Consider the following 12,279-nt stretch of genomic DNA (forward strand, 5'->3'; position numbering starts at 1 on the left):
CACCAGACTGTGCCTGCGAGCTAGCAGAGCTGCCTGAGGGTAGAGTGCACCCATGCGCCAGCCCATGTGGCTTTGTGCCACCAAATAGGCCTGTTGCTAGGCTGTGATCACTGATATTTTCACCCCATGTATCTACTCTTTTTCTTGTCCCCCTCTTTCCAATGATATCTTCCTAGGTGCCTTCTGTGTGTGTGTTTTCGGGGGTGGGGGTGTCCTATGCTAATGCACAAGTTTCTCTGAGTTGCAGTGAAAGATCAATCTCAAACTAGGCTGTGGCTAATTATTTACAGGTGAATGGATGAGGAGGTGAGGGAAGGGGTATTTTCCTTGCAGAGTGAGGTTCGGGTTGGGGTGGATTCTCCTCCCTAATGGGAGTCTGAACAGCATGGAGGCTTGGACTCTGTTTTGCCCAGCTGACTGCTGTTGTGCAGGGTGGGCACCTGTCTATCACAGGTGCCTGATGTGCACTTGGAGGGAAGACTTGCCAGCCAAACTAAGGCCATGTCTGTACTTACAGCAGCAGAGCTGTGCCTCTGTAAGCTTGTAAGAGCGCTTGTGTAGCTACGTTATGCCGACGGGAGAGAGCTCGGATGTCAACATAATAAAACCAGCTCAGTGGGTGGTGGGAGACCGTCTCCTGCTGCCATAGCAGTGTGCACACCCATGCTTATGCCAGCAAAATTTATGCTTGGGGGGATGTTTTTTTCACAAGCCTGAGCAGCACAAGTTTTGCTGACATAAGCGCTAGTGAACCAGAGCCTGTGGGAAAGCCCCTGAACCCAGGCCAGCATCTTGTTTCTATGACCCTCTGTCTCCAGTGTCATTGGCTAATCCTGGCCACTGCTGGCCACCTTCATTCACAGCCCCTCCCTTTGCCTTACCTTTCTGAGCTGTTAATAATCCGGGGGGAGGGCTGCAAGCCCAGCCCATCACTGCCCCTGTTTGCTGAGCTGCCACTTGGCCAGGCAGAGGGGCAGCCTGGCCAAAGGGCAGCTCTGTGTTCAGGTTATGGGTAGGCCAAGATCTGAAAGGGGTGCTACAAGCTAGCCAAGGTGCTGGGGAGTGGAGTTTGGAGCTGAGTTTACTCTCCAACAGTTGGCCAGCCCACAGAAGGCTGCACGTGTTGCAGAGGGAATGAGCAGTGGTTTTCAAACTTTCTGTGCTAGTGACTCCTTTCACAGAGCAAGTCTCTGAGTGTGACCTTCCCCATTATTAATTGAAAACAGGGTGGGGTAATTTAAGGGGGCCTTTGGGCTGTCAGCCCCACAGAGCTGACAGGTCATGACCCCCCTGTAACCACTTTGCATCCTCTTGAGGGGTCATGACCGCCATTTGAGAATGCTCTGGATTAGAGCCTCTGACCCTGCCTCAGCCCACACCCTGGCCTGGCATATGCTTTCTCCTTGCTGCTGCCTGTCGAGTGTGTTGGGAGGTGATTAGTCTCCTGGCTTACTCTGCCCTAAAAGCCCAGGTACTGGGGCTCAGGCCATGTCTGCTTTGAAAGGTTACCAGCTGGAGCAAGCTTGGGCTCTTAGTCCAGCATCTGTATCCCTGAATCCTGCACCGGTCCTCTTGGGGTCTCGGCTGGATTAACCACAAAGCCCCAAACCAGGCCCAGGAGCACCCTGCTCAGGCCATGTGCACACACTCTACCAGCTCATCCACACTCAGCTTTATCTATGGGTATGTCTACATCTACAATTTTGCAGCGCTGGTTGTTACAGCTGTATTAGTACAGCTGTATAGGGCCAGCGCTGCAGAGTGGCCACACTTACAGCAACCAGCGCTGCAAGTGGTGTTAGATGTGGCCACACTGCAGCGCTGTTGGGTGGCTTCAAGGGGGGTTCGGGGAACGCGAGAGCAAACCGGGGAAGGAGACCTGCTTGCACGGGGGTTCGGGGAACACGAGAGCAAACTGGGGAAGGAGACCTGCTTGCACGGGGGTTCGGGGAACGCGAGAGCAAACCGGGGAAGGAAACCTGCTTGCACGGGGGTTCGGGGAACGCAAGAGCAAACCGGGGAAGGAGACCTGCTTCCCCGCGGTTTGCTCTCGCATTCCCCGAACCCCCCTGCAAACCGCGGGGAAGGAGACCCGCTTGATTACCAGAGAGGCTTCCTCAGGTATGCTGGGATACCTGCTTATTCCACGGAGGTCAAGAAAAGCGCTGGTAAGTGTCTACACTTGATTACCAGCGCTGGATCACCAGCGCTGGATCCTCTACACCCGAGACAAAACGGGAGTACGGCCAGCGCTGCAAACAGGGAGTTGCAGCGCTGGTGATGCCCTGCAGATGTGTACACCTCCTAAGTTGCAGCGCTGTAACCCCCTCACCAGCGCTGCAACTTTGTGATGTAGACAAGCCCTATGAAAGTGCCTGCGGTGCTGGTAGGGTGACCAGACAGCAAATGTGAAAAATCAGGGGCGGGGGGGTAATAGGTGCCTATAGAACAAAAAGTCCCAAATATTGTGTGTCCAGATGTCCCAATTTTATAGGGTCACCCTTGGTGTGGGTACCCTGCCTTGCCCTGGGGTGCAAAGGAGGTGACCAGCTTGCACTGCGCCATTGCCCTGCATCTGCCCTGGCCTGCCAAGGGGGTCTGGGGCAGGCTACCCTCGAGCAAGCTGGGTCCCCGGGCCTGGCCTCCGGCGGCGTGCTGGGGCCTGTTCTGGGCCCCTCTGCCGTCGCCCTTTTAAGTCTCCCTGCTCTGGCTTTGCCCGTTTAAGGCCGGGGCGGGCGGGGCTCCGCTGGGCTGTGCCGGGCCGCACTGCCTGGGGAAGCGGATCCCGCCGCGCGAACCGGCCCGATGGCGGAGAAGCGCGTGTCCCGCTGGTATTTCGGGGGCCTGGCCTCATGCGGCGCCGCCTGCTGCACCCACCCGCTGGACCTGCTCAAGGTGCGGCCCCGGGCCCCCCCCAGTGCCGCAACCCTCGTGCCCCCCCGGACCCCCTAGAACCCCCCCACTGCTCCAACCCTCCGCCCCCCCGATCCCCCTCGGGCCCCCCCACTGCTCCAACCCTCGTGCCCCCCCGATCCCCCTCGGGCCCCCCCACTGCTCCAACCCTCGTGCCCCCCCCGATCCCCCTCGGGCCCCCCCACTGCTCTAACCCTCCACCCCCCGCCTTGCCCCAACCCTTCGCCCCCCCCCCGACCCGCCCCTCAGGCCCCCGACTGCCCCAACCCTCCACTCCCGGACCCCCCCCGTGCCCCGACCCGCCCCTCGGCCCCCCCAGTGCCCCAACCCTCCGCTCCCCCCGGATCCCCCTCGGGCCCCCCCAGTGCCCCAACCCTCCGCCCCCCCGGATCCCCCTCGGGCCCCCCCACTGCTCTAATCCTCCACCCCCCGGATCTCCGCGGTGCCCCGACCCGCCCCTCGGGCCCCCCCGTGCCCCAACCCTCGTGCCCCCCCGGGCCCCCTAGAACCCCCCAGTGCCCCAGCCCTCCTGTCCCCCGGGACCCCTCCGGGACCCCCCTACTGCTCCAACCCTCCACCCCCCGGATCCCCCCTGTGCTCCAACCCTCCGGGACCCACTCGTGCCCCAACCCTCCGCCCCCCTGACCCACCTCTCGGGCCCCCCACTGCCCCAACCCTCCTGCCCCCCGGGCCCCCTCCGGGACCCCCCCACTGCTCCAACCCTCCACTCCCCGGACCCTCCCCCGTGCCCCAACCCTTCGGGACCCACTCGTGCCCCAACCCTCCGCCTCCCCCAACCCCCTCTCAGGTCCCCCCCAGTGCCCCAACCCTCGTGCCCCTCCGGACCCCCCCTCAGTACCCCAACCCTCCTGCCCCCCTGGACCCCCCCTAGAACCCCCCAGTGCCCCAACCCTCCTGCCCACTCCCGGGCCCCCCAGTGCCCCAACACTCCTGCCCCCCGGGTCCCCTCTGGGACCACCCCCATACCCCAACTCTCCTGTCTTCTCCCGAGCCCCCCAGTGCCCCAACCCTCTGTCCCCCCAGAACCCCTCCCGGCCCCCCCAGTGCCCCAAGCCTCTACCCCACCAGACCCCTCTCGGGCCCCCCCAGTGCCCCAAGCCTCTGCCCCCCCGGCCTCCCACTGCCCTGGCACACTAGCTCCCAGCAGTGTTGGCTCTGACCACCCCAGCTAGCTGTTTGGAGGCTCCATTGCTCTCTCCGCCCTCCCCGGAGCTGTTCGCTCAGCACTGCTGGGTCTGCAGGCTGGCTCTGCGTAGGGACTGGCTGCCCCGTAAGCACCTGCCTGGGCTCGCAGGAATCCCTAGGGCACAGGCCTGCATTGGGAGGAGGGAGGTGTTTCCTTTGCCCCCATCCCATCTTCCCCACCACAAGCCCCATATTCCTGGGCCACTCTCGCTGCCTTCCAAGGCCCCTGAAGCCTGGTCCCCAGCCAGGAGCCTGATGCTCTCGTTAGTCTTATCTCCTGAGGACTTTGGCCCCATGCCTGGCACAGCACGGCCGTGCTCAGCAGCACAGGCCGTAGGCGCTTGTATAGGCTGGGGCGCTATGGAATGCGTGGCCGGCTCGGATCGGTTGGTGGAGCAGAGGTGTAGGGGATCCCCTGGCTCACAGAGCCCCTATCTTGCAGGGGGCACTCTGTTACTAACCTGTAAGATGTAGTGACCCCAGGCTGGGGCTGGGGCCTGGTCAGGACTCCTGGGTCCATTTCCTGGCTCTGCTTTTCCCCCAGGCTGAGCAAGCAGAGAGAGAGAGAGAGAGAGAGAGAGAAGGTATTTCTCCCTGGAATGCTAGGTAGGTCCCTGCTGCCAGGTGCTGCGGCCCTGGAAGACGGTGACTCAGTGGATCTGTGCTGCTGAGCCCCCCCCCACCGGGCATGGCCCTCCCCACTCACTGGCCATGGCCTGGCGGGTTCTCTTACATAAGCTGCTGAGAGGAAACAGGCCCAGGGACGTGGCGTGGGGGCACCCCATGCTGGGAGGGGCATGCACTACGTATAGGTGCCCTCTAACTTGGTTTTGTCCCATCTCGGTCCCCCCACCCCACTCCGCGCCTGCCATGGTCCCTGCTCCAGGTGACGGGGTGTGGGGCTGATTCCCAAGCTCCGGTCACGTGGGGGAGCCCACGGGGCTGTGGTCACTTGCTGGGGCTCTCCAGCACATATGCTAAGGATTAACCCCAAGAAGGGTCGGGACCATTGTCCCCGACATGCAGGGAAAGGGTCCCAAGCAGCTGTCCCAGTCTTGGCTCCGCAGTGGATGGAGGGATCAGCCCTACCCTGTGCCCCGAGCTGGGGGTGTTGAGCCTGACCCCCTGCATGCTCTCACCCTGACCCAGGTGCATCTGCAGACACAGCAGGAGGTGAAGATGGGCATGACAGGCATGGCGCTGCGCGTCATCCGCACTGATGGCTTTCTGGCACTCTACAACGGGCTGAGTGCCTCGCTCTGCCGCCAGGTGAGTGCCCAGGGCCTCATCTGCCCCATTTCCGCCATGAGGGGGCGCCCCCCATACTGGGCTCTGCACCTCCTGCTGCAGAGTGCACACCCCAACTGGTTACCCAGGTCCTGTGCCTCCTGCCATGGGGGTCACCCCCGCTTCCCCCCCCCCCCCAGTCCCTCAGCTTCCTGCCGTGGGGGTCGCTCCCCTCCCATTACCCAGGCCCTGGGCCTCTCCCCATTACGCAGGCCCCACACATTCCCCCCAGATCCAGGTCCTGGCCTCGGTAGTGCTCCTTTCCAGGGAGCAGCTCCCTCTGGCTGAGCTGGGGAGCAGCAGCCCAGCCCCGGAGCCAGGGGCTCGATGCCAACTGTGGCTCTGTTTACGGGTTCAATGCCACGTGCTGAGCAGCATCTTTGGTACCTGTTTGGGGAGGACAGGGAGTCCCCTGGGGTGCAGCAATTGGGCCCTGCTCTGACTCTCTGTCTCCTCAGATGACATACTCCCTGACCCGCTTCGCCATCTATGAGACCGTGCGGGACCGCGTGAGCCAAGGCACCCAGGGACCTCTGCCCTTCTATCAGAAGGTGCTGCTGGGTGCTATGGGAGGTGAGCAGGGGCAGGGGAGCCCAGGCCATGGGCTGTGGCCAGGTTTGGGGAGTCCCATGACCCTGAATCTTCTCTGGTTGCAGGTTTCACTGGTGGGTTTGTGGGGACCCCGGCAGACATGGTGAATGTCAGGTCAGTTCCATGCGTCTCAGACGCTCTGCTCGTTGGGGATGTGGCTGGAGTGCAGGGCAGAGGGAGATGTCGGCCATCCCATCTCAGCTTGTCACGGACTCCATGGGCTGTGGCCTGATCCAATGTGGCATATCCTACGTCCTGCACCTGAAGGGACCGGAATTGCCCATCCTTGCCTGGGGCTGCCCCAGACCAGAGGTTCCAGATCCCTGGGGTTGGCCCCTCTGACGTCACAGGAGCTGGCAGTGGAGAAGCCCTGCTAGGTCCCTGTCCCCACGGGTGCAGGGCTGCGCCCGCTGCGTGACCCCATCTCCCCAGGGAGCACCGGTCATAGTCGCATGCTGGGTGAGCTCAGGCCTGCTCAGAACAAGGGGGCCAGAGTCCCACCCCAAGGACTTATCACAGGGGCAGGTCGCTCTGTCTGTCCTGGTCTGTCTCCCCTCACCTCCCCCACTGCTCTGTCTCTGTAGGATGCAGAATGACATGAAGCAGCCGGCGCATTTGAGGCGGAAGTGAGTGACGGTGCAGTAAGTGGGGGGACCCCAAGGACTTGAGACCAGCTGGCTTGGGTCCCTCCCCCCGAGCATGTGATGGGAGGAGGCAAGGATCCCTAATGGGATGCTAAGGGGCTGCTCACATGGTGACACTGGGGGGGGATCCACTCCCCCTGTGCCGTCTCTGTGGATGGGAGCTGCAGTGAGGTGGTATGGCCATAGGGGGGCAGCATTGCTCCAAGCGCCACAGTTGCTGGCTGGGGGGCGGGGCGGGGTGGGGGGCAGTGCATTGGGTGACCCCAGCTCTGCTCCTCACGCAGGAATTTCCAGCAGCCCTGGATGTATCGAGTGGGGCGCTGGAGACAGTGAGGGCTGATTGGAAGGGCTCAGGGCTTTACCTCTTTCCCCTCTTGTTCCTCCAGTTACTCCCACGCCCTGGATGGCATGTACCGAGTGCTTCGTGAGGGTAGGACTCTGCCACAGGCCTGGGGTCTCAGGGGCTTGGCATCTCCTCTGGCCTGAGCGGGGGCACCCCTGGCTGGTGTTGTGAAGCCTCAGGGCAGGAATTGCTTCCGGGGGACACCAGGGCAGCTAAATGGCTCGGTTTGGTCAGAGGCCAAGTGGCAGCTGGGTTGGGGGGCTGAATCCAGCTGATTGAAGTCTGCAGGGACCAGGGGCAGCCTGGTTGGCAGCCCTGTCGTGAGTGTGGCTGGAGACGGGGGTCGAAATGGCCAGGCAGAGCGGGTGCTGGAGATGAGCAGGGCCCAAGGGGCAGGCTGAGTTGGAAGGGCATTAGGGGGTGGTTGGGATTGTTCATCCATGTGCTGCTTCTGAAGTGCAGCAGCCTTAGGAGCCCTCTGAGCAGTTTGGATTTGTCCCATGGGATGACACAGCAAGGGCCAGGCCAGATGCTGCAGTGAGAGGCACCAGCCCCGAGCCCTCCAGTGGTGGGAATGAAACACTCCCCTCACCCTCCAGCTGGGAAGGGAGAGCCTGAAAGGGGAGTTGTTTTTTCAAAGAAAGGAAGAAGAGGCAGACAGACAAGCTGTGGAGAGGGAGAGTGCCAGGACAGGCTGAAAGGAGTCAGTGCTAGGGTGAGTGACTTCTCTTCCCTTGGAGTCAGAGGCAGGGGTCCCTGGGGAGTTCCCGCGCTGGGTGGTGGAGGGTCCAGGGGCTGGAGTCACAGCCAGAGCCTGCCGCCCTGCACAAGCCCAGGCTGTGGGTGGATGACTGGCCTGCTGGGTGGCTTGGCACAGGGCTAATGGGAAGGGTGGCTCCCGGCTGGCCTGGGGCTGAATTCACCCCCCCACACACACTGTGCACTGTTTCCCCTCCCCCTCCCCAGAGGGCTTGAAGAAGCTGTTCTCAGGTGCTACAATGGCGTCGAGCCGAGGGGCCCTGGTCACTGTTGGACAGGTAGGAACCCTCCCCCGGGCACTGGGGGGCGGCTGGGACTGGCTCTGCCCCCAGGCCTCACAGGCCACCTTTGGGCGGTGGGGGAGCCAGTCCCCTGGGGTGTGGGGAGACACGAAGGCAGGGCAGGATGAGCCACTAACTGCACCCCCCTTCCTGCAGCTCTCCTGCTATGACCAGGCCAAGCAGCTGGTTCTCACGACCGGGTTTCTCTCTGACAACATCTTCACTCACTTCCTGGCCAGCTTCATTGCTGTGAGTAGGAGCAGGGCTGGGGGAGGGCTGCCCGATGGTGCTAGTCATGGGAATTGCAGCCAGGCGCTAGGCGTGCACCCCACGGGGCGGCTGGCTTCCCATGCCTCAGGCTGCTACTGCAGAGCTCTTGCCCCAGATAAATGAGACAGTGGGATGAGGAGACTCCCCCAGGCCTGCAGGTCTCTTCTGTTCACAGCATGTAGGTTCTTGCCCTGTTCCCCTCTGCAGATTAGGACCCGGAACTGGGGTCTGAACCTGGGACCTCCCACACTATGTGCATGACCTAGTATTCCTGGAGCTAAAGGAGCCGCTCCACTAGCTGGCAGCAGTAGTAGACTCTCAGCCGCATGTGGAGCAGCCACTAGAGACCAAGAGACTCCTACTCTGCTTGCGTGGATGGGTTACATAGGCAGCTCTGTATCCGTTCACCTGCCCTCTGCCCAGGGACTGGAAGGGAAAGGGCCAGTGGCACCACTGGTCTCAGGGACTCCCTGTCTGTGACCCACCTTTATCCCTTCCCCCCAGGGTGGATGTGCCACATTCCTCTGCCAGCCCATGGACGTACTCAAGACCCGCCTGATGAATTCGCAGGGAGAGTACCGGGTAAGTAACCCTGTGACCCTTCCTGGGCTCATAGCAATCTGTCCTGCCCCTCCCCACTTCCCTTCCCTGCCACAATCTCACCAGCTGCCCATGTACCTCCCCACTGCCCCATGGCTGGATCCCTGGCTCCTCACGCCCCAGATCTCAGCCCAGACCCTCCTGTCTCCAGGGCAGCTGTGAGCCAGATCAGTCCGAGGCAGTTCCCGGAGCAGGTCTCCTGGCTTATTTCCCTCTCTTTCGTTTCAGGGTGTTGTCCACTGCGCAGTGGAGACCGCCAGGCTCGGACCTCTGGCCTTCTACAAGGTACCGGACCACGGCTGGGGGTTGGAGGGCATTGGGGGCCGGTAGGGGGTGGAAGGAGTGTGGGAGCAGGAGGGTGCTCATGTGAGGGCTGGAGGGCAGTGTGTGGTGTGAAAGGTGCACAGGGGATGGGCGATGCGGGGGCCTGCTCAGGCTCTCCCTGGGCTGGCTCACTGGCTCCTGGGGCAGGGCTGCCTGGAGGGGCAGCCCCAGGACCTGCCTGCCAGTTGGGTGGGTCTGGGGCTGTGGGGGTGGAGCCCATGAAAAGGCCCATAGGGGCTGGGGCCCCGGCACTGGCTCCCGCTGGGCCTGGCCAGTGCTGATAGTGGCGCTTACTTGCCTGGGGACAGATTAATCCACCGTGCAAACTCCACACACCCTGGCTGTCTGCGCACCTCTCCCACCCCCTCCTGCTGCCCCTCCTCTTGGCCGCTGGGACCCAGCTGCCGCTCCCCTGCCTGGCCACTTCTGCTCCCCGCAGCCTCCTCCTGTCCTTCTCTTCCACCCCCAGCTGCCCGACCCATGCCCCCCAGAGGGCCGAATTGCTCAGTGCCGGAGCATCCTGGTGGGGAGGCCCGAGCAGGACTGAGACTGACCCTCCCCTTTCTCCTTTCCTGCCCGTCCCGTTCCAGGGCTTCGTTCCTGCTGCCATCCGCCTGGTGCCTCACACCGTCCTCACCTTCGTCTTCTTGGAGCAGCTGCGCAAGTACTTTGGAATCAAAGTGCTGGCCTGAGGGGGGGAAGGGCCCTGTGCCTTCCAGACCCGGCTCCTCCCCGGGGATGAGACCCAGCGAGACACCACTGAGGTCCCAGAAGGCCCCTCCCCATCCTCCCTGCCTCCCACTAACCCAGCTGGGCCAAAGGACCCCACCCCTGGACTGGGCTCACGGTTGCCATAGCAATAGAGATGGGTCCTCTCCTTCCTGCACCTTACAGGCCCCCGGGCGGGGCATGCCCTGGGAGGCCAAGGCTCTTGGGAGCCGGTCCATCCCCTGCTCTGTGACAGGCCCCGAGTCCCAGGGCGCCCTTGTTTACAGCAGAACCTGGCAGGTTCTTCAGCGACGGGGGCTCAAGTGGGACCGGCTCCCCCGGCCCTCAGGGCAGTGTTACCGGTGGCGGCTGGGGAGGGGATCGCGGGCTTCCCCAGAGGATCCCATGGGTGGAGAAAGGAGACCCAGGCTCAGGGTGCTGGGGTGCTGAACCAGTTCTGTTTGGTCCCTGCCTCCATCCCTGTGTGATCTCTGCCCCTGTTGGGCTGAGGCATCCCCCTCCCCTCCTTCCTGCAGGCCATTGGCTTGCTGTCCACGGGTGCCCCCTCTTCTGGGATGGGTCTAGCGCTGCCCCCGGTAATACTCTCCCCAGTAGTCTGGCTCCCTCAGTCCTTCTCCTGCCGCCTCATGCTTTAAAGATCAGTTTGTTCAGCCAAAATCTCCCAGACACCCAAAGGTTGTTGGGCTCTTCAGGGATCTGTGCTTTGTACCAATGATGGAGAAAGGACCCTCCCCTGCTCAGCTGCCCCAGGCAGAGGGTGGAGCGCCGGCTAGGGGAGGGGAGAGGAAAGTCCTTCTCCCATATGTGCAGCCCAGCTCCTGTCCTGGGCCAGGCAGTGCCTGACCCGCTGTGTCTGCGGCTCTGCCTCAAACCCACCCGGGGCACACGATGCCTCGGGCCATGATGGGGACTTGGCAGGAGTCACTTTGGAAAGTGTCTCATGTAGATGAAAAGTAGCTGTGGGAACCAGTCCAAACAGCACATGCTGTCTGGCCTGCACCCGGTGGTCCGGACCGACAGACCGATGGGTGTGAGCTCTGCATGGCACATGGGGGTTGGAGCAGTTCAGGAGAGATCTGAGCTGTTATCTGCACCCAGCGCTAACCCCGTGGTGGTGCAGCAAAGTGGGACCCCGACATCCAGCACATTCCAGCGGAGCTGCCTTCTCTGGCAGACCGGGCCTCCTGCTGGCAGCTTTGCTGGGCTGCTCTGTGCTGGCCCTGCTGGTTGAGGATCTGCTGTAGTGTCTGTCTAAGGATCAGAGTGAGTTGTGGGGGCTGCTCCAAGCCAGCGACGGATCCTGCTTGTGTAGGGAGCATTTGTATCTCACGCCTGCTCTTTGCTGCTGCTGCTGCCCCCACGAGCCACCACTTCTGAAATGCTGCTGCTGCTGCCCGCAAGTGGTCGGGCCTGGCAATGAGCCATGTGCCAGGTGTCATTCCCGTGCCTGGTGCCCCTGGGATCAAAGAACTGGAGCATTTGTAACTGTGATAATAAACCAGTGGAACCGCTGCAGGTCTGTGACTGTTGCTTCTTTCATGGAGGATGCGGAGGGACAGAGCTGATGCCCCCAACTCCCCAGAACCTTGCACAGAGGCAAAAATCTTAGCTGTCAAACAGGCCCCAGAGCCACCTCATCCCCAGCACCTGGGGCCCTGTCCACCCACAGGGTACGCAGGGAGGGGAGAACCACACTGGAAGGTCTCAGCTGGGCACTTCCCTTTCCCCCCAGTTCCCGCCCAGCGGCAATGTCTAGAACATAGTGCTGTGCCTCTCCCCCAAGCCCCCAGGGACAGGAGGCCTCTGCATGTCCAGCCCATACCCTGCTAGCTCACGATTCCACCCCCTGGTTTGCACTCAGGGTTCTTGCAGGTGCCCCTGCTCGTCCCAGCTCAGCTGGGGGTGCTGTGGGGGGCAGGTGAAGCTGCTAGCAGTGGGGTGCTCTCACATTGCTGCCCCAAGGGGCCCCCACCAGAGCTGTGAGAGAAACTGCTGGGCAGAGGCTGTGCCATGGGCACCTGCTGGCTTTGCACATCTTATGTCCCACGGGCGCCAGGGCCTGGATATGACACTAATTGGGCTCCAGCAGCTGGAACGCAGCCAACCTGGGATGGAGAGGCAAGGAAAACTTGTCACTTTAACAAAGCCTAATGATGCCATCTGGCCTCGCGCTTTATTCCTGTCCCTGCTCCCCAGGAGAGGACTCAGGCATGGCCCAAGTGAGGGGGATGAGGGAGCCGCAGCAGCGACCCCTCACAATTGCTGCATGTTCAGGGTGTAGGGGAGGTTGGGGCATGTGGGGTGCCCACTGCTGCCCTGAGGAGCAGGCTGT

General features: G+C 62.4%; 1 protein-coding gene across 1 annotated transcript; it reads left to right on the top strand.

Annotated features, from left to right (window-relative positions):
- The first annotated feature begins 2,764 nt into the window (after nucleotides 1-2,764).
- On the top strand, nucleotides 2,765-11,458 carry SLC25A10 (solute carrier family 25 member 10). Its single transcript, XM_050920044.1, has 11 exons — nucleotides 2,765-2,895; nucleotides 5,269-5,388; nucleotides 5,865-5,979; nucleotides 6,063-6,111; nucleotides 6,582-6,623; nucleotides 7,028-7,071; nucleotides 7,951-8,021; nucleotides 8,181-8,273; nucleotides 8,799-8,876; nucleotides 9,123-9,179; nucleotides 9,809-11,458. The coding sequence occupies exons 1-11, from the start codon at nucleotides 2,806-2,808 to the stop codon at nucleotides 9,908-9,910; spliced, it is 861 nt and encodes a 286-aa protein (XP_050776001.1). The 5' UTR covers nucleotides 2,765-2,805; the 3' UTR covers nucleotides 9,911-11,458.
- The last annotated feature ends 821 nt before the right edge of the window (nucleotides 11,459-12,279 follow it).

This window comes from Gopherus flavomarginatus, chromosome 12 (genome assembly GCF_025201925.1).
Source record: "Gopherus flavomarginatus isolate rGopFla2 chromosome 12, rGopFla2.mat.asm, whole genome shotgun sequence".
Lineage (NCBI taxonomy): Eukaryota > Metazoa > Chordata > Testudines > Testudinidae > Gopherus > Gopherus flavomarginatus.